The 21,978-nt window shown below is 41.2% G+C and overlaps 2 protein-coding genes across 5 annotated transcripts in view; one reads left to right on the forward strand and one right to left on the reverse strand.

The window, feature by feature from the left end:
• Positions 1-1,413: 1,413 nt before the first annotated feature.
• Positions 1,414-12,383, forward strand: AGMAT (agmatinase (putative)). Its single transcript, XM_074218373.1, has 7 exons — positions 1,414-1,894; positions 4,060-4,262; positions 5,566-5,614; positions 7,386-7,581; positions 8,699-8,878; positions 9,897-9,981; positions 10,685-12,383. The coding sequence occupies exons 1-7, from the start codon at positions 1,491-1,493 to the stop codon at positions 10,756-10,758; spliced, it is 1,191 nt and encodes a 396-aa protein (XP_074074474.1). The 5' UTR covers positions 1,414-1,490; the 3' UTR covers positions 10,759-12,383.
• Positions 11,089-21,978, reverse strand: part of DNAJC16 (DnaJ heat shock protein family (Hsp40) member C16) — a 33,185-nt gene continuing 22,295 nt past the window's right edge. The window contains exons 9-16 of one of the 4 annotated variants that reach the window (XR_012474580.1): positions 21,143-21,326; positions 20,266-20,448; positions 19,179-19,255; positions 18,522-18,602; positions 18,334-18,429; positions 15,990-16,160; positions 14,618-15,476; positions 11,089-12,346 (exon numbers count right to left, since the gene is read on the reverse strand). Coding sequence is in view for 2 of the 4 variants with exons in the window: in XM_074218372.1 (XP_074074473.1) it covers positions 15,077-15,476; positions 15,990-16,160; positions 18,334-18,429; positions 18,522-18,602; positions 19,179-19,255; positions 20,266-20,448; positions 21,143-21,326 (1,192 nt within the window). In the remaining 2 variants the exon portion in view is untranslated. Of the gene's footprint in view, positions 15,477-15,989; positions 16,161-18,333; positions 18,430-18,521; positions 18,603-19,178; positions 19,256-20,265; positions 20,449-21,142; positions 21,327-21,978 lie in introns of all 4 variants that reach the window. The other 3 variants (XR_012474579.1, XM_074218372.1, XM_074218371.1) reach the window with 3 other exon arrangements.

Consider the following 21,978-nt stretch of genomic DNA (forward strand, 5'->3'; position numbering starts at 1 on the left):
CTGGATTTGAACTCAGGTACTCCTGACTCCAGGGCTGGTGCTCTATCCACTGCCCCTTTTCTTTTCTTTTTAAAAAATCAAATTAACCAATGATTTGTCTATTTTATTTTCCTCTATAAAATCAATTCTTTCTTTTATTTTAGTTCAAAGTTGCTTTTTTTTAATTTTCAATTTTGATAATTTCTCCTTTGATTTTTCAGGATTTCTATTTTGGTGTTTAATTGGGGCTTTTTAATTTGTTCTTTTCTTAGTTTTTTTAAATTGCATTTCCAGTTTATTGATCGGTTTTCTTTTTTTATTGATGCAAACATTTGTAGATATAAATTTCCCCCTAAGTGCTACTTTGATCTCACTGCACATTTTGGTATGTTTTCTCATTGTTGGTGCAGTGTATAGTGTGCCAGTCCTGGAGTCAGGTCTTTGAATTCTCTCATAAATGCTTATGAATTGTGTGAACATTAACATGTCACATTATCATGTCTCAGTTTTCTTTTCTGTAAAAGAGATTTTTAACACTTGAACTATTTGCCTCATTGGGCAGTTATTGAGAGAAAACATTTTGAAAATCTTAAAGTAACAGGCAGCCAGAGAAATAAAACTTCTGGGCCTTAGAGTCAAGAAGACCTGAGTTCAAATGACCTCTGACATTTTCTAGCTCATTTCACCTCTTCCTGTCTCAATTTTCTCAACTATAAAATGGGGATAATTACATCACCTTCCTCCCAGGGTTGTTGTGAGGATTAAATGAGATATTTGTAAAGTGCTTAGTACAATGTCCATCACATAGTAGGTGCTAGATAAATCCTTGTACCCTCTTTCCTTCCCTTTCCTTTTGAACATCTTTGGCACTTTCTTTGCTTGTTGTTCTCATTTCACTCATGTCTGACTCTTCACGAGCCCTTTTGGGGTTTTCTTGGCAAAGATACCCGAGGCAAACAGGATTAAGAGACTTGTGCCGGGTCCCACAGCTACAAAGTGTTTGAGGCTGGATTTGAATTCAGGTCTTCCTAACTTTTGACTTAGAGCTCTAAATAACCTGTCTCAGGATAATTCAAAAAACAATAGCTAAATCAAAAACAAAACCCAAACCAACTCATAACTGAAGAAAATTCTAAATCAAAGTGGGCCTTTTCCCTCATATGGGTTCACAGACCCATGTAAAACCATCTATAGACTAAACCAGTATGCGGGAGAATTTGAGTTGTCATTATTTCTAAACTGGGCAGGGCCAGAAGAACTTGTCAGAATGTTGCTCCTTCTCAGTCCCAGCTTTGTTTCCAAAGAGCTGGGGCTGGAGTGGGAGGAGGCAATGAATGAGCCTTTCTGTTGGCCTTGGAAACCAGGAAAGCCCCCCCCTACTGCCTGTGAACTAAAGTTGCCCCGTAGAAAGGCTCTGTTCCTCTGCCCTTTGATCCAGAACAAGTTACTTATCAAACAGCTTGGTTGCTTCAGAAGAAAGCCGAAGGACATTTCTCCAGCCCCAGGGCAGCATGGAACAACTCTTTTCCTACCATATCCGACAACTTCTCCAAGCCAACTGGTGGAAGGATGGACTCCATCTGGGGAGCTCTTTGGGATTCAGAATATTAAGATGGTTGGGGGCCTGCCGAAGGCCTTCGACCAGGAATTTTTCTGTGCCCTCGTGGGCCTACTCTGGCAGCCTCACTGGCTCTGCTCCCAGGCTTCTCAAGAGTCACCTCCAGTGGTCAGACACCCCCCACAGATGGGCCTCAGATGCCACCTTTAACTTACCTCCCAGCTCCATGTCTGTAGCCCGGTCAGTGGGTGTCTGCACCATGATGAAATTGCCCTTGCAGAGCTCCCCCAAAGGACTGGATGCAGCATTTGTGGGGGTTCCTCTAGATATTGGCACCTCCAATCGACCTGGCACAAGGTAAGCTCCTTTGAGAGGGACCAGAGCACTCAATGCCTACCAGACATGGTGTTGGGAGGTCTGATTTGTATTCTAGCTCAAACTTCCTTAGTGATATGACTTTGGGCAAGGACCTTCACTGTTCCACTGGGCAGAAACAATTCACAATTCTACTTTCCTCACAAGGTTGCTATGAATGAATGAATGAATGAAAGAAAAACTATTCAGTGCTGACTAAATTCCATGGGACAGTGGAAGGGATTCTGGAATCAGAAGGACCTGGGTTTGAATCTGACCCCTGATACCGAACTGTTGCAAGACTTGGGGCAAATCATTTCACTGCTACCTGCCTGAGTTTCCTCTTCTGTAAAATGGGAATAATAACAGAACCTACTCCAAGGGTTGTTATGAAGAACAAATGAATGAACAGTGCTTTGTAAACTTAGATAAATGCTATCTCTTATTCACAAAATATTTTAGAATTTTTAAGATGCTATACATTTGGTAACTCATTTGATTCTCACAAATACCATTGGAGTTAAACTCTATTAGTCTTTCCATTTTGCTGATGAGGAAACTGAGGCACACAGGGGTTAAGTGCCTTGCTCAAAGGTACTTATCAAATTGGTGTCTGAATTGAATTTGATTTCAAGTTTGGCCCTTTCTCCAGTAACTTCACTTGGATCAGGACTTTAATGGAGAGTGGGCTTGCTAATTAGATATGATGGATAGAGTTGTCTCAGAGTTATCAGAGACCATGCCAGTGGGTCCCACTTGGAACATGGGCTCTGGGATCAACTGACAAGATGCCTGTTTTTGGAGGACCAGATAAATGGACATAGCCCTATCACTGGGTTGGGTGCAAAGTGATTATTTTGGTGGCTAGAATTATCAAGAGGCAGCAGATAGTATCCTGGAGTCAGGAAGACTGATATGAGTTCAAATCTAGCCTCAGACAGTTATTATCTCTGTGATTGTGGGCAAGTCATTTAGCTGTTTGTCTCAGTTTATTCATCCATAAAATGAGCTGGAGAAGGAAATGGCAAACCACTCCAGTTATCTTTGCCAAGAAAATCTCAAATGGGATCACAAAGAATTGGACATGCCCCAAAACAACCACACAACCACAAAGATCTACCAGACCATCCATTAAATCAATGGGAGTTGAGATCTGCACTGGTAGAAGGAAGGTCAAATTCTGGGAAGTTAAGGTACTGAAGTCAAGTCATCCTACAACTGGGTCTATGTAAAATCACAATCTCTTTAAAAGGGATGAGCTAAGGAAGATGGTAACTAGGAAGCAAGAGTGAGATGAACCAAGAATGCAGCCTGTTAAATACCAAGATTCACTTTGAATTTATCAAGACAGATTTTATCAAAAATGACTAGCATTAGACTTATTTATATCTTGTCCTTTTGGAGGAAAAAAAATTGATGCTCTTTTTTGTTGTTGTTCAGTCATTTATGGTGTCTTGATTCATCATGACCCCATTTAAGGTTTTCTTGGCAGAGTCTGGAGTGGTTTCTCATTTCCTTCTCCAGTTCATTTTATAGAAGAGGAAACTGAGGCAAATAGGGTGCCCAAGGTCACTCACCTAGTATCTGAGGTCTGATTTGGACTTAGGGAGATGGGCCTTCTTGACTCTAGGCCTTGTACTATCTAGCCTCCCTAAAATCTCTTTTGAGGGTTGCTTGTATATTTCTCCAAAAATTTCTTATTTCTAATTAATATTTCATTGCATTTTAAAATTCTTTTGTCTTGTACACACGGCTCATTGGGCAGCATGGTGGCATAGTGGACAGATAGACTACTGGACCTGGAGTTAGGTGGGTCTGAGTTCAAATGTGATCCCAGACACTAGCTCTGTGACCCTGGGCATTTATCCTCTGCTTGCCTCAGTTTCTTCAACTATAAAATAGGGATAATAATAGCCCTTACCTTTTGAGTTTATTATGAGGATCAAATAAAGTGCTTAGCATAGTGCTCACCACACATTAGGCACTTAATGCATGCTAACTATTATTATAAATTAATAATAGAAATTACTATAATGATCAAAGAAGCAAGGTCTGGAGAAAAAGGGCTCTTCCAAATTGCTCTCCAGGGCTCTGTGCCTTCTGCAAGGCCAGACAGAGACTTCCTCCCCTTTTACAGGTCATTCATTGTGATATTCCTCATCGCCCAGGTTTGGACCTCGACGCATCCGGGAGGAATCTGTGATGCTGAGGACAGTTAATGCAAGCACAGGGGCTCTCCCCTTCCAGTCCCTCATGGTGGCTGACATTGGTGATGTGAACGTGAACCTCTACAACCTTTCTGACAGCTGCCGGCTAATTCGAGAAGCCTATCAGAAAATAGCAGCAGCGAGCTGTATTCCTCTTACCTTGGGTAAGGGAATCCCAGTTTTTCTTCCTATTATGAGGCAGCTAAAGATAAAGCACTGGAAGTCCTGAGTTCTAATTCAGTTTCAGACACCCCTGACTAGTTGCCTGACCTTGAGCAAGCCAAGTCACCTCTGTCTGCCTCAGTTTCCTCCCTGTAAAAGGACATTAAGAATAGCATCTAACTCCTAGGATTGTTGTCAAGATCTAACAAGATTATGTTGTCAAGTTCTTACTACAAGAGAAATGTTGGTATCAATAGTTAATTTTCCTGTTTACAGGGTTGACTCTACCTGCTTGCCTGGTGTAAGTATGGATGACCTGCTAGTGGAAGGGAAAAAAAGCATTTATTATGCTCCTATTACATTCAAGAAGGTCCTATGCTAAGTGATCCAAAAATAGTTATCTCCTTTTAACCATGGAGAGAGAAATAAAGAAAAAGAAAAAAAGGAAGGAAGAAATAAATTTCATTCATTGTCCTACCTGGGCATTCCCTTGGGGAATATGTCAAAATAAAAAAGAAACTCACAGGTTGGTCATGTTCTTTCACACAGATGGATCTGGGCCAATGAGAAGCCTTCACAAGGCAGATACTCTATACTGTAGAACCGATGTTGATTTGGTATGCCTGCTGAAGTACCCTGGTCTATTGCTTAGTCCCTCTTCCTCTCAATTCCTTGCTGGTTTTCATATACGTTTAATAGAATACATTTGCCTCACATGCTATGGTTTACTGAAGGTCCAAGAACATTTTTTTCCTGGATTAGGGGAAACAAAAGCTCTTAGACTCTTCAAGATCTCATGGAGGTGATCTTGAGTGGGTAGGTGGAATTGGAAGGAGTGATGCTTCCAGATTAGGCAATCTTTTGAGTCAATACCTTCCCCCGCCTTCTTAGGAAGTATCCTCAAGCTTCTCACTTCAATTTGGGTCATGAAACTGTCTAACACATAAAGCTTCATTGGTAGAGAGATGAACCATCCTGATAGCTTGAGGCAATGGAGACACAATGCCATGCTTGGATCAACTCCACTTTAAACATTTTCTTGACCATGATCTGGTGGCTGCCTCAGCTTCTCTAATGTGTTTCAAAAAAGTGATCAGATGGAGGCCATTTCCCTTTCTCAGTCCTTGCCATCCCATCATGGAACCAACTCTTACTTCAGCTGTGGCTTCAGTTCTTTCATCTTAATGGAAAGGAGTCCCAAATAAGGCACATTTTAACTGGCTACATCTATGTATTTGGTACAGTCCATCACTCCTCCCTATAATTCCAAAGTTGAGTAATATTTTTCTTTTTCTTTCATTACAGGAGGAGATCACACAATCACTTACCCCATACTGCAGGCATTGGCAGAAAAGTGAGTTTCAGTAAATCTAAGACAATTTAATTTTTTAAAATCCAGGCATTGTTTGCTTGAGGCCATATAGACTCAGGTCATTAGTAGGGGGTGGGTGAGTATTAGAAGGTCTCATAGTCAAACATCTGGGCTGGTGTTGTGCATCTAGGATGAATGAATGAAATCTTCAAGAACATCCATAATTTTCCAGGAATGAGTTGGAATCTTCTGGGTCTCCAGAGCAACATTCAACCCTCTGGTGCCTTCCTGGACAGTTTGCTCAGCATTTTAAACTTTCTTTTTCATTTTTCAAAAGCTGGTCCCCAGTGAAATACTCAATATCTAGGTAAAAGTGAGTCCTAATTGGTCGCATTAAATGACAAAAAACAAAACAAAACTGAGAGGGTTTGGATAAAGGCAAGCTTGGAAGCAAGGGCTACTATTCTACCCCAAAGGTCCCCAGACAACAGACAGGTTCTCTCACAGAAGAAGCTGAGCAAAGATGCTCCAATGTGACCTTGATGGAGAACAGAGAAGAAGGGGGTTGTTTGTGTTCAGTCTGTATTTGATGAAATGTAGTCCTATGGTATGCCTACATGGCCTGGTGTGGTGAAAAGATGGACTGGGGGGCAGATTCAAATCCAGATTCTGCCACTTTTTGCTTATGTGACTCTTCAGTAAGTCACAATCTCTGGGCACCTCCAACTTTGTCCTCTATGTTTTCAAACAGTTCGCATAGTACAGCCCTAAGAAATATGGCAATCAAGATGTCCAGACTCATTTCTCCAAGCTAGCCGCTGCCCCCAATCACGAGTTCTGATCACTTGTGATTAAAATTTGGGACCAAGAGGCCAGTTGAATTTAGGTCAAGAAAATCCAACCAGTCTTGGCATCTTTAGGTGTGGGACAGGGGAAAATCTTGAGATTAGGACTCCCCACTTCCTCCTGAGTGAGGTTGAGATTCTTCTACTCTGGCATTGAAGGCTACTCACAATCTGCCAGAGTTCTCTTTCTAGCCATAGATATACGGTTTATTCCCTTCCATGTACTCGCCACAGAAAAGGGCAGTTATCTCACGTGTGTATGTATGTGTGTGTGTGTGTGTTTAGGTTATTCTTCGTTCATGTTATTCTGCTTGCCCTTACCTTTCCCTCTTGAATTCCTATACACCATTTTAAGCCCAATTCAAAAATGCCACCTTCTCCAGGGAGTCTTCTTTGACCCATTCCAGTTAGTCATTTGTAGAAGTAAAAGATAGAAAGTGCTCTAAAGGCTGTCTAATCCAGAACATTGGGGCACTCCCAAGTTTGACCAGAACTGGAATAAAATTTGATTGGGAAATATTTAACAAAATAAAAATATAACAACACAGATAACATTCCATTTAAAAATTAAGTCACTATGTGACCAACTTACAGTTTAGTGGCCCATTTCTATTACAGCTGGTCTAATTTTATAGAACAGGCAACGGGGGCATAAAGATCTTCAATGACTTGCTCAGAATCAGAGAGCTAGTACGTGGTTGAGTTAGAACCTGGATCCAGTCTCTCTAAATCATCTTTTTCTACTTTAGCCCTCCCATAGAATGCTTCATTTGCCATATTAAATGTGTTTATCATGTATTTATAGTATCAACAAATCTATGTCATAGTCTCCTACTAGATTACAAACTCCAAGAGGGCAGAGATTGGATTCTTATCTAGATTTTCTATCACCCCCTAGCAAATGCTTGTTGATTTATTATTGAGTTAGCCTCAAAGACATATGGCTCTCCCCTCTGGTCCCTCCCTAGGCATGGTCCTGTTGCGTTGTTACACATTGATGCCCACACAGATACAGCTGACGAAGCCTTGGGAGAGAAGCTCTACCATGGAACCCCCTTTCGCCGCTGTGTAGAAGAAGGACTTTTAGACTGTAAACGAGTAGTGCAGATAGGCATCCGGGGATCTGTCACAACTGTGAATCCCTACAAATACAATAGAGACCAGGTAATGGACTGGACAAAAGAGTCCTCCCCTTCTCTCAGGCCATTTTCTCTTCTCCCTAAAGATTATGTAAGGTGGTAGGCAAGGTTTGCTTTAGTCATGAAGCCTGGAATGCTGGATTCAGACAAGTGTTCAAAAAATATATATATATGTAAGGATGCTGGCCTATGGGATGACATAACCACATTTTGGGGGTGAGGAGGATATTAATGGAACGAATTCAAAATTTTGCCAGCTATTCCTCAGGAACAAGCTAAGTAGTATCTTGTGGGTCTGTAGGAACCCCAAACACAGGAAGAACGTTTCTTATACATATCAAGAAAGGACAGTAGCCTGATAAGAATGGTTTCATTCTGGGGGAGGTTTTTAAAGGCCAGCCAAGGCAGCTTCATTAATGTCTCTTTGGAATGATAAAAACACATCCTGCCAGGCTGAACTCACATGCCCTCTCCTCCAAGAAGCCTCTTTCCTGGTCCCTAGCTGTGGGTGCTCTCTCTCATCCTAAATGATATGTATCAAAAAGCTGCCTATGATAGGAGATAAAGAGCTGACCTGGAAAACAGGAAGCCCTTTCTGTGCATGCCACCTCCCATAAGCTTGCTGGGAACAGGGTCAAACTTTTGAACTTTTCAGCATGCTAGGTCATGCTCTAACAGTTGTAAAGCATATACTGATCTGCATTGATAAAGGAAGTTTTCTATACCATTTAGTTCACAGGTCCATCTAGAATCTGTTTAAATGTATCCAGCTACTGAGGGGTTCTTAGTGTGGATAGAGAAGTTTAGCTCAGATGGCACAAAAAAGGACTTTATTTTCACCAACTATAACTGAAATGAAGCATTTCCCCAGCACGTGGACAGAGCTTGACCAGTACAGTGCAGGTATTTAACAAATGCTCGAGGAACAAATCAAAAGAGCTATTTTGAGGATGAGGAGCTGGTCAATATAATCTTTTTATATTTTAGGGGTGCTCAGTTCAATTGTGACTGGTTTTTGAGTGGGGACAGAAGGAAGGGAATAGTGATAAAACAGGAAGGGGTGAGAAAAACCCAAGTCTCTCTCCCTTTTCCTGCTTGAGACATTGTGCACTGTAGAATCTTTAACCCCATCTCCCTTCCAGGGCTTCCGTGTAGTCCTGGCTGAAGACTGCTGGCTGAAGTCACTAGTTCCATTGATGGGGGAAGTGAGGCAGCAGATGGGAAACAAACCTATCTATATCAGCTTTGATATCGATGCCTTGGATCCAGCCTATGCCCCAGGGACAGGGACTCCTGAGATTGCTGGTCTCACACCAAGTCAAGTAAGCAGGTTCTGAAAGAAGTGTCTGAATTCTCAGCCTCAGTGGATGGCTGCAGACCCACTGAACTTTGAGTCAAAGGTTGGAGACCTGGGTTCAAATTCTGGTTCTTTCATTTCCACTCACAGGCAACCTTGGGCAAATAACCATTTCTCTGGATCCATTTCTTTATAAAATGAGGGGGTTGCTGCCAGAAGATAACAAAATTCTGAGCCTGTTACACTTACAGTCCTCCAAAATATGGCTCCTGTTTGTTTTTCCAGTCTTTCTCATCAGTTCCCTTCATGTAGCCTGTTCTAACCTGGTTTTTAGTTATTTCCCACCTCCATGCCTTTGCAGGTGATTCCTATGTCTGGAATGCTTTCATTCCCCAACTCTGCTTTCCAAACACTCTATAGCCTTCTTCACAGCAGTGGCTCTGATTTCCAGTTGTTAAGTCTCTCTCTAAATTGCTTTGTGTGTCCATTACACCCTGATAATACACAAGCTCCTTGAGAGCCAGGATTTTTGTTCTTGAATTCTCTCCATAATAATAATAATAATAATAATAATAATAATGTCTTTGACTTTGAAGAAGACCCATGCCAACCAAGTTAATGGTGACATGACTTGTACATGTTATGTTTATTAGAGTTAGACATCGCTCTCATTTACCTTTTCCAGAACCTCACCCTGTAGTCTGATTTGATAGGAAGTAGGACTTCTGGTGATCATCTGAATGCTGTAGGAGTCTCTTGGTTTTTGAATGTGGTTTCCTCTCCCATGTCAGTGAGGAACCTTGGTGCTAGACCTTGAATTATCTTGGATATTCTCTCCATTCAAAATTCTTTTATCTCTAACACTGGGTGGGCAGTTCAGGGATCAAGATTCATTTGGGACTTTTCTACCTCTAGAAAAGTTGTCTGTTAGGAAGCTGTCAATTGGACCTTAGACGTTACAGCATGAGGTTCACTGTAGGAGTTCTCATGCTGAGAGGCTAAATTCCCTTTTCTTTTGCTAACATGACATGTACCTTGCTTAGGCCTTGGAGATTATCCGTGGATGTCAAGGCCTAAATGTGGTGGGCTGTGACCTTGTGGAAGTTGCACCCATGTATGATCCTTCTGGTGAGTAAAGGGGACAAAGTCCTAAGTAATCTGCTGGGCCAGAGTAGTGTTTAATTTAGTCCATCACTAGGGATACATGAAGTTCCCCTCATTCGGTGGAGGGAATGTTTCTAATAGAGGCAAAGAAACTTTTGATTCTGCATCTTGCCAACACAAGCTAATTAACCGTAACAAAACCCCAGGGACAGAGTTAAATATTATTAGCTTTTCCTCACCTGTCTGTTGAAGAAAAAGGAGCTAGGCCTGCAGTTTTGTGACAGAGATGCCAATCTGCTTTAATATTTTATATTTATGCTTTAATGTTTCATTGAAAAGCAAACACTTGAAGCAGTGACCTGCTTTACAGCTGCTTCAACAGCAAATATTCATTATAGATGCTGAGTCACTGATTTTAGACCAGAAAAGCCTTTAGTTTAGGGCCTGGCTTATCTGTAAGAGCTGATGATATATTTATGACAGGTTTTCCTTGGGAAATTTCTTTTTCTGGATTAAAAAAAAAGGTATTCCAACTGAGCTTTTAAATCCTAATGCTGAATAAAAGAGTAGAACAATTAAATCTGGAATCTCAGGAAGATGGATGTCATGTAGTCGGAGTCCCAAGGGAGGAATAGGCAGGCATGTGGTCACATTCTCATTCTGAAGCTTTTGTGCCAGGAGCTTCTTTGGGTGGAAAACAAACTCTTTGGATTTTCTTCCTTTTCAGGAAACACAGCTCTCCTGGCAGCCAATCTGCTTTTTGAGATGCTGTGTATTCTCCCCAAAGTGAAAACAGCTTGACCTGTTCCTGACCTCGGTGCTTCTCAAAGGAAAATCTCCTTACAAGCATGGACTGACCACAGAGCAGAAAGGCCTTGGGAAGAGTCTATAGGCAAGTGGCCCAGCCAGAGCACCCAGAGGTTAAGCACATTGGACAAGTATTTGCCAAGCCAAATAATGATTTTCTATTTTCTAAATGTGTTTTAGGTACTGACTTCTAGAAATGGAAAAAAATAACATTATCATCAATATAAGATAATTCTTTTCCAAGGACACAGTTACCATTAAAAAAAAAATTAAAACATCGTTTTTGTGCAAAGGTGCAAAATAATGGGAAGGAAGCAGAAGGGGTGGACTTGGCCAATAATTCTTCCTACCATTTAGAAAAAATTCAAATGAATTCAATGAATCAAGCCCAAAATAAAAATTCCTCCCCCTTCCCCACCACCAAACCAACAGGAATTCTGATTGCCCATAATATCCTAGGATGTCAGTGTTGAAAGGGATGATACACATTAACAGCAACATTACGTTATGATCAACTATGAAAGACTTAGCTCCTCTCAGCAGTTCAATGAGCAAGACAATTCTAAAAGACCTGTGATGGAAAATGCTATCCACATCCAGAGAAAAAAATTATGGAGTCTTAATGCAGACCAAAGCATACTATTTTTACTTTTTAAAATTTGTTTTTTTCTTTTCTCACGGTTTTTCTCTTTTGTTCTAATTCTTCTTTTACAACAGGACTAACATGGAAATATGTTAAACATGATTGTACATGTATAACCTATATCAGACTACTCACTATTGTGGGGGGAGGTAAGGAAAGTGTAGGAAAATATGTATCTCAAAATCTTACAAAAAATGAATGTGTAATGAATATATAAAATAAAAGCAATTAGCACAATTAAAATAAAGGAATGATAAAATATATAGTAAAAATAACATGTATCAATGTATCAACACCTACTTGCATTAGGTGTTTGGGAGTTTGCAGTTGCATCCTGGCCTTCAGAACCCTTTGAACATAACTGAGAAAATTAAAATTTAACACCCGGAAAAATGTTGGGCTTACAAGGAGAGGAAGAACCACCCAGGAAACCAGCTAGCACAGGAGATGCTTCTGACATCTACAATCACCTACAATGTCCCGTCCACTCCATTCTGCCCTCATGCTCATTCATGGCCACTCTATCAGGAGTCATTGTGATGTAGGCTGCCATGTTTACAATCCAAAAGTTGACCCACCATCGTCACACATTAAAATAGTTTATTTCAGTTTCCAGTCTGTAAGTCTTAAAACAAAAATAACAATCAACATCAATGCCCATTCACAATACAAAAAAACAAACATAAAAAAGACAATTTGCTAAATAAGTTATTTGTTGCTAAGAGTATCAAAAGTGCAAAATGTTCACCTTCTTTTCAGACCTCACTCCCAGGTACGACCACCCACTCTCCAGACTTGCATTGAACTGACAGCCTGCCTGCCCAGCAACCGTGGGATGCTGTGGACTCTTAGCATAGTCAGGCTGCTCTCAAGCAAGAACATCAGGGTTTGGCTGTCAGCTACATTTCCCTTTGTTGCAAAGCTGCTTTGCTTCAGTTTCTAAGATAAAATAAACAAAATAAACAAATAAAAATAAAAATAGGATCTCTGTGTGTGTTCCCATCCCTAATTCAACCCACCTAAGCCTGCTGCTTTTTGACTAGGAGTCCTTGCACACAGGAGGCCATAGTAGATAGGTCCAGACAACAGCAGTAGGGGGAGGATGAGGCAGAGGCTGCTGTTGCTAGGTAACCTCTCCCAGAGTGGGAACGGTGGGTGGGGAGGGCATTTGATGGTACTTAATGATGGGGAGCTGGGCTCAGGCTATTATTGCTCTGTGGAAGTCACGGCTCTGAAGACTGGGAGGGCAATGGAAATAAGCATTTTTCTTTCGAAATGAAGCACTGTTATGCACAAACTTGTTTTGGCTCAGTTGTCATGTTTTTGTGTATCTGTGCTCAGCAGTGAACACACTTACCTAAAGAGTCCTTAGCAATCAGGAAGAACCCAACTTTTTAAGTTGCTTCATCAACCTGGTCATACCTCAAAATTCACCTTAAATTAGAAAACTGATTTGAATAAACAATTCATCTTTTATTCAGGTGCCTTCAACTATGGGCAAAAAAAAATATCAGTTGAGATTCATCTTTGGAGGAAAGGCTTAGATTATCGAGGGGTTCGGTTTGGAAAGAAAAAAGCAAAATCCATAGTGTACAAAAGGGGCACAAACCCATAACCACAGAATGGTAGGACCATTCTAACAGACCACAGTGTCAGAGTTGGGAGGGATCTTAGAGATCATTTACCAAGTCCCTCATTTAAAATTTTTCTTTTGACAAAAACCCCTCTCCCCAAAAAGCACTTCTGGGGGAGTGGTCAGGACTAGCACCTTCCTCAACAGTGGCTCCAGTCCAAACACAGTGGCCTTGTGTTAGTAGGAGGGGGCTGAAAGCACATCTGGCCACTTGGTTTGCATTGTCTACTCAAGGCAAAGTGCAAAAAAAGAAGCAGCAAGTTTAGGAAGAGGTTTTTGGTTTTCAGAACCTAAGGTGAGGAAGCCCATGCAAATAGAAAGTAAAAACAAAAGTCCAAGGCCGAACTGGAAGCCCAGGCAAAAGCATGAGTCAATTCCCTTCCACAGCCCCACTCACCCTAACCAGGCTGGGCCTGACTAGGTTGAGCATTGCTGACCAGAGGGTCTAAATGCTGACTCAGCTGTCACATTCAAGGATCTAGCTCCGTGATAGGTGGGCCCAAGAAATGGGCTGCCAAGGCTACTCAAGCATTTCTTGGAGGATCAAGGGGAGAGGGAACCTTGGCCCTTTTCCCCACCTTGGTGAATAATATTGGAAGAACCTTGGTTTTTAAATCATTCACCACTTTACCCCTGCAGGCACTCATAATGTAACTAACTACTTCTGGGTTATTTTGCAGTCAAATGGTATAATCTAAAGCAATTATAATTTTAAAAGTCCACATCTGATTCCTATGAGTCCTGTCTCTGTTGACATTTTCGAAGGAGATCAGCCTTTGCCTCTCTCCTGGCAGTTCTGTCCTTAAAAGAGGGTCAGCAACTTGAGCTGGCACTGTTCCATCTGGAGCCAAAGCAAGCACTGGAGTCAGGAAAGCTCAAACAGCTGGCAATTTTAGTTTGACCCTGAAGCTGCTGAGGGTGATTGTAAGTTAATATGGAAAACAGTTGAGATGACTCATTGAATCAGACCAGGGGCTGCAACCAAGCATCGTCTAAATGACAAGCTACAACTAGAGGGACTCCACTGGTGACAAAGGATTTGACAGCACTGTGGGGGGAACAATTCAAAAGAATAAAGTCACTGATAATTTTTAAGTTCCTTGATACAAAGAAATGTCTGATGTCCTAAAGCCGTGCCCTGGGGATTGGAAAGATTCCTTCAGATCGACTCACGAGAAGGTAGGAGAGCTTGACTTGGGGTCTACATATCTACTGGCTCATGGCAGCTTGTCCCTACTTCTGAGAACACAACCAAAGGCTATGGCTCCTAATTGAGAGAGGGCCTTACGACTGAGACAGAAAGGCATCTGAAGACAATAGACATTGCAATGGCTCAAAGTGGTTTCAGGGCTTCCTCAGTGTCCCCCCTCACCTAGACTATGAGCTGAGCAGGTGAGGCTTGCCTGCACACTTAAGGCCAAGACAGCAAGAACTTGGAACTACAAAGTCACAGACACTTTTGCTCTTCCCTTCCTCTGGAAAGAAACAAATGCACATGCAGGGGCCCCCACTTGTGCCCGTCAGTGCAGAAGAGACAGCTCACAGTCTGTTAAAGGGGGATGCCCCCAAATACACACCTGGTTACTTGCAGGGTGCACCCCACCTCCAACCCTGCTCCAGGATTATTGCAGGCGCCGAGGCAGAAGCATAGAGAGGAAGAGAGCGGGGTGACTGCCTCTGCCCACAAGCTTCAGAAGCTTCAGTCCTCTCTGAGTCATGAGGTCTCTCCATGGAAGAGACAGGACAAAGTATGCGAAGCATATGTGGAGAGGACACGAGAGGAAGAGAATGTCTGTTTTAAATAGTGCGGCATCCAAATGAGGAAAAAAACCCCAAACAAACATTTTGGTATAGAGAATTCAACTTGTGGTATATTTCACTCCTAGGTTAGAGCAAGACAAAGGGAGGATTCTCCTAGCCTAGCCACTGACCTAGAAGAGCAACTAACACCTACTGTCTGTTGTGATGGTTTGGACAGTCCTGTTTGTCTTCTTACAAAGTCTGGAGGGGCTGAATCTCTTTGTAAAAAAATCCTCTCAGTCTAGTTCAGGCCATGAGGGGATATAGAATCTCTGTAAAGAGCCTTCCAAAAGGCGTTCCATCCATAAGGACAACTTGCTCAATTTGCCTTTGAGGGGTTTGGATCCAGAATTAAAGAAAGGTTTCCCTCGGGTCTCGCCCAAATGGAGAGAAGAGTCAAGGTCACTACACGAACCTAAGGTTTCCTCATCATCTACTATTTTCTGGGGCTTGAAGAGGCAGAAGTATTTTTTGTGTCCATTCAAAGCCAGGACGTAGCCAGTGTAGTCACGTTCCAAGAAATGCTTATCATACTGGTTTGGGATGGGAGCAGCATCCTGGGCAAACTCTAATAGATATTCCACCCATTCTCGGTGCTTATCAAGACTCAGGAAGGAGAAGTGAAGGCAGCTGCTCCTGTGGGAAGAACAGCAGCTAGATGAAGTAGAATCTAGACAGACTCACCTGTGGACAAATGCCTTCTCATTCTGGGTTGGGACAGAGGATGGGCTGAAGAAGGGGCCAGGAGGGCCCACCCCAAGGTGGTCCCCTCCACCAAAAATCTGACTCTGGGCCACTTTCACTTCTCATTTCACAAGAAGCCAAGAGTAAAATTTCTTCTGAAGGGCCCAGAAAGTTGGAATCTTTTCAATCACTTGTCTCAATTAAAGCAAAAGAACATAAGGTCAAGGATGAAAGCAAATATACTTTCTTCCATTTCTGATTGTACTTGTAGGTTTTGGGGATACCCAAGAGGGATTTTTTTTTTATAGTCAAATCCAGGCTTAGCATTTGTGTGTGGTTTGAATTACCCAGGCCTCCCAAGTCAAAGGGTATAAAAGGAGTAAAAGCCCAATAAATCCAACCCTTGTTCCACCATGAGTTCAGAGATCTCTTTCCCTGCCTTTTGTCACGTGCCCCAACGCTTACCCAGTGAATGTGTACACTTCAAAAGCAAACTTCTGAAGGAGACTGGTCTTGGTGGAGTTAGACAGAATAAGGACGACATTCATGTGGCCTGGCCTCAGTCGAACCAGATTACTCATGTATGTGACATCTGTAAGCTCAGTCACCTCCACAAAACCCTTCTTGGGAACCCTGCTGTGGAGAAGTAGCAAAAAGCGAAAAGGTGGGCAGGATAGGGCCATGGCTAATACCACAATGATTCAAAGATCTCACAAATCAATGGGAGGCACTCCCTTGTATAATGTCTGATGTACATCATAAACCTTTCAAAATTTTAGAAGACTTCAGGGTTGCAGTGAGCCCCCCCAAATTTCTCACCCTTTGGTCTGAGTCTCTTTGAACTTTAGCTAAGCTGGCCCTGGGACAAAAGACAGTCTCTCACTAGACCTCATAAGCCCAAAGTGTTTCAGTTAAAAACTAATGGTACCCAAGGACTACAATAACAAGAGAAGCAATGGAAATAAGTGAGAATGAAGGAGGGATAAGCACTTCTGGATCTCAAATTAAACTAACAAGGAAGTATTCATCAAAAGTATTTGATATCACTTAAAAAACATAAAAGTAGACCAGTGAAACAAATGGGAAAAAGAAAATCATTAAAAATTAAAACTCAGTATTTATAAATCCTAAAACATAAATTACTTGGGAAGGGACTCTCTATTTAGCAGGAAATGATGGGAAACCTGGAAAGCAGTCTGGCAGAAATTAGTTTTAGACCAAATTTTTTATATCATATACAACAATAAACTCAAAATGGATATGTGACATGACAACTGAACATGAAACCATGAAAGCAATCAGATAAGAGCCACAGGAAGGAACTAAGTTCTTATCCAAACAAAGGATAAGGTTGACTACAAAAAAAAATAGGCAATTGTGATTAGAAAAATTTGAAAAGGTTTTGCATGAACAAAATTAAAGCAGCTAGAACAAGGAAAATAGCAAAAAGGGAAGCAGTCAACTGGGGTAAATCTTTTGTATTTCTTTTAAAGATCTGATATACAAGATTATGGATAACTAACTGAAAGATATAAGACTAAAAGTTATTCCCCAAGTGAATAAGTAGTAGGAGGATGTGAACACTTTTCAAAAGCATAGTAACAAATTATAACCTCATGGAAGAATACTGCGTATCATTGGTAATAGTAGAAATAAAAATAAAAACAAATCAGAAGTTACACAGCCTATCCAACAAACTGGCAAAGATAACAAAAGATGGGAAGAGTAAGGAGGAGTTCTGAGAAGAAGGCACGCTGGTGCACTGTTGGTGGAGCAGTGAAGCAGTATAATTGCTTTGGAAAACAGGTTGGAAAATTCTGCAAATAAAGGGACTAAAATATCCCTACTTTTTGACCCAGAGATTCCACTGCTAGGCATAAACCCCAATGAAGTCAATGATTTTTTTTAATAAGGGGCTCCATATATACTAAAATACTTGTAGCAGCATTTTTATTGTAGCAAAGAACTGTAAATAAAGCAGGATGCCCCACTGTTGGAGAATGACTAGAAATGCCATAGCCTGGGGAGGCACTGGAATGTTACTATGCTGTAAAAAACCATGAATATGAAGACTACAGTGAAGCATGGAGAAGCTTATATGAACTCATGCAAAGGCAAATAAATGGAACAGGAAACCAACATATACAACCACAACAATGATATAAACAAAATGAAAAACAACAAAGAACAATCCAGACCAAAAATTGCAAAATATAACAACTAAGCTTGACCTCAGAGAAAATCTACAACAAAGTCCCTCGGCCCCTTTCTGGTCTAAGCAAGGGGTCACTGGGTTAAATTTTTGCATGGCATTTTTGATTTGAGTGGTATATACTGTTTTTCTTTTTTCTTTTTTTTTTTTGATTGTTTCATGGAATGGTTCTTTGGGAGGGCAAGTGTGAAACACTGGGAAATGAAGGTGACATAAAAACAAATAAGAGCAGAAAGATTGGTTTAAAAGAAATTAATGAAAACAGGTTTGAATGCTAGCTAATTAGCCAGAAATTCCTTTCAGGTAAGGCATGGCTTCCTTGAATTGGAAGATTTGAATAAAATACCCCTCAAAAAGATGATCCCATTTATGCATGTGCACACACATATGTACATTTACATGTGTATATATACATGTATTTCATGTGTGTGCACTGCACTGCTTTAGGGAAACTGCAGGTACTACAGGGGTCACTATACCAATAAAACCACAGTTCCAGGATGTTTTCCAGAGCTGTCATGAGGTCAGGCTTCATCAGTCTCAAGGTGCCACACTACAGCAGCTTATGACTATAAATGGCTTTCTCTATGGTGCTACCTGCTGTTCTCTTTATTGAAGCAGGTCTCAGTCTTCTCAGTCTTCTCATTGACTTCCTTCTCAGGAGGCCGTGACTCTCGATCCTCACTGGAATCACTGAACAAATGAAGAAAAGGGTATTCAAATTAAGTGGAGATCAGCTAAAGAAACATGTCAAAGGCAGGGCCAGCAAACATCCAGGTACTTGCCTGAAAGCCTGAACAATGACAGTTCCAAAAAGAATGAAGAGTGTAGAGAAGATCAGGGACAGAAAGGGCATCATTTCTCGCCTGAAACAAGAGTTGACAGTTGAGAAAAGCAGCTTACACTGAGTGGTTTTCCCTTTCTAAAAACCAAAATGGAGTGGCTTTTATCATTTCTCATGCATTTGTCTCTTTTGTCCCCAAAGAGATAAATTGTTAAACACTTAAGTTAAACAACTTCCCTACAATGAAAATGGTTTAGCTACTGAAAAAGATTAGAGTGGGAATATGACAGGTTTTCTGTAAATCCATTGCTAGGACAACTTCAATAAGGTCCCTCTGTGAAGACTGGGAATTAGATGAAATAGAAATGGCCTTGTGTATCTTCTCTAGTGTTTAGAGAACATGATCCATCCATAACTACCCAAGAATAGAAATTCATCATTCAATAAGCATTTGAATGCTCATTTGCCTAAAGAACTATACATCCTAGGTTATTGAGCAAGAGAGGGAGGAAGGGTCTTGCTCTCCCTTGAAAATTCCTGAGTATTCTCTCATCCATGTCAACAAGTACTTCTTGGAAATCATGACTAGATGGAAAATTTCTTCCTAAGAAAAGGAGTGTTGGTATTAGCACAAAAACAATTAACACAATTTTCCTACCAATTGTTATGAAGTACACTGTCCCAGAAGTCTGAGAAGTATTCAGAAGTTGAGTAGATCCATCGAAGGAAAAACACCTAATTTCAAAAGAAAGAACAACAAATCAGAGGGTGATTCTATTTCTTCCTATGGAAATACAGTGCTAAGGACTCAAATTGTATCAGATATTAAGTAATAATTCTGAGGACAACTGGAAGTCCTTGGTCTCACTTAATTTAAAGACTTCATCAGTATTCCTTGGACAGAAGACTTAATATTTAAGCTAGGAGTAGGATAGATTGGTTAAGAGTAGAAATTCAATTCAATTATGAAATATCTCTCTGCTTACCTCTTTGGTCAGACTGAAAGGAAATAATTAAAGAGGAGATGACTGATTTAAGGATGCTGTTTCCCTAAAGATACACCAACCATAACAGTATTATTATTATTCTGTAGGGTTTAAAAAAACTTCAAAACAAAACCTCCCAAATTCTAAATTTAAAGTAGGTACTTTTATTTTACTTTAGTAGAGAGTTGTGTCTTTTGTTTGAGGGTTACTAGAAAATCTAAGTGGAAAATGCTTTGGAGAGAGAATTCCAATGAGCAAGAGAAACTGCCTGACTGAATCTCTCTGAGAAAAAACCTCTGCATATGAATAAATCTGAAAGATGGTAGTTCAAATGCCAAGTATAGACTTGTTCTTCCACATTCTAACCTCAAAAAGAGGCCTCAGCACAGTGCTTACTGATTGCCACCAAACCCCTACTGTACTAGCAGTTCCCTTTCCCAGGATGGTGCCCTTGCTTAGTCTTCCCACTCACCCCCTGCCACAGGATCATGAGGACAGCACAAGCCCAGGATTCTGTGAACTCTGAGAGCAGGGTAGAAAAGACTACTGGAAACCTGCTTCTGACACTGCTGAGCTGCTAGGCTATGCAAAGACCCCGCACCTTGCAAGCTTCCCTTTTCCCTTTGATGAATGAGGATAATAATTCTTCATATTAGCTACCTAAGAGGGCTGCTGCTGGGAAAGCATTTTAAAAATCTTTGCAGCACTAAAATATTTAAAGTTGTTACACGTGAACCATCATGAGCCCATAATGCTTACAGGAGCAAGTTCATCAACCAGATCAAGTAAGATGGCCTCGGAGGAAAGCAGAGCAGGGTCTCTTCGTAGCTGATCCAGATAGCCCAGAAGGATGAACTTATCCTTCTCGCTTCCAGTCCAGGGATTTTCCAGAGTCTTGTACACCACCTTCCCAGCTGTATTACGCCTTTCTAAGATAGAAACCTGAATCACAACAAAAAAGAAAAAAGGGAGCTTCAGTAATGATGATAACCACTTGCTTCTTTTGTGAGGTGCTGAGAAAAACACCAAGGTAATTATGTCATATGGGTTCCTAAGAGATAAAAGGCAAAAGAAAAAAATTTTCTCATCTTTCTGTCAGACAGGACCTAGCTGGGCTGTTGTTTGTCCTAGAGATGTCATTTCTGAGACCTCAGACACAATAGCAGGGAAGTCTCAAATCACACAGAAGGCTGCTAAGGAATACCCGGCCCCCTGGAAAGGGACTACTCCAAGATCTCAAAATAAAGGAGCTACTCTGTGGACCCTTGCTGAGTTCTAGACCATGGGGCAGGCTGGACATTATACTCTCCTCTTCATATCTCCTCCAGTTCTGGGGTTCTAGGACTCTATGTCAAGAGCTCATTGCTTATGAACAGTAAGGAGAGTAGAAGGAAAGACAGGAGAAAATCTCTACAACCTAGTGAGAGAAGGAAGGTTTTTATCAAGAAGAGTGGTGAGGGTGCTCCATGGAGAGAGAGGCTAATGCCCATCCTTCTCTACTGGTAAGTAAAAGGTTTCCTGTGGGCCAAGGCCTCTCTAAGACTCTCAGGGTAAGAGGATGAAAGGTGAGGCTTTTGGTCCCTAAACAACAGGAGACTAGTATCCCCCTAACTAGTCTATGTCCCTCTTGACTCACCGCAGATTTCCCCTGAAATGCTTCACTGCTGGGCAGCAAAGTGTTGGCAAACTCCTGCTGCCGGTTGCTGTAGACATGCACAAATCTCACTGTGTCCTGGCTATTAGCCAATGCGAAGGACAAGAAAGCTTCAAAATCTGGATTTGACTTTGTTCCTTCCCGAATCAGTAAGAGCACACAGTACCTATACCGCACCAAGAGAAGGCAGGATGCAGTAAGTTCTGGAATCCATGTGCTAAACCACCTTCCAAGAGGCAAGTCTTGAACCCATGAGCCTGGACCCAGTGAGGACACCTTGGCAGCATCTGAATTATCTAATTATAGGGGACCAGAGACCCAGCTCAAAGAGCCTTCATTGTCATAAGATTCTCCTCTGTGGTCTCTTCTGGTATCTCTATTTGCATTTATTTACCAGTTTACGTGTAGTTGATTCTGAACAGAATCTTAAGCTTCTTAAGGGCAGGGACTGTCACTTTTGTCTTTGGAACCCCAAGGCCTAGCATGCATAAATATTTGCTAAATAAATGAATTTCTCCCTCAAATAAGTCAGCAGGGTTTGAATATGAATCCATATAGTATACAGGAAATTTCACACTGATGAAAGATTATTAAATCCCCAAGATAGGTTATATTTTTCCAAAGCAGTCATTCCTTTGCGTCAAAAACCAATGTAACATTTAATAATCTTCAAATCATTAAATCCTAGTTAGGTAATTAAAGTCAATTTAATTAGACCAACATTTACTCAGTACTCATTGTTTGTAGAATACCCCCTTCTTCCTAAGCCTACCGTCATCCTTTGTTCAGTTTAATCAGTCACGAATTTGAGATCATCT

Source organism: Macrotis lagotis, chromosome 1 (genome assembly GCF_037893015.1).
Source record: "Macrotis lagotis isolate mMagLag1 chromosome 1, bilby.v1.9.chrom.fasta, whole genome shotgun sequence".
Taxonomy (NCBI): Eukaryota; Metazoa; Chordata; class Mammalia; order Peramelemorphia; family Peramelidae; genus Macrotis; species Macrotis lagotis.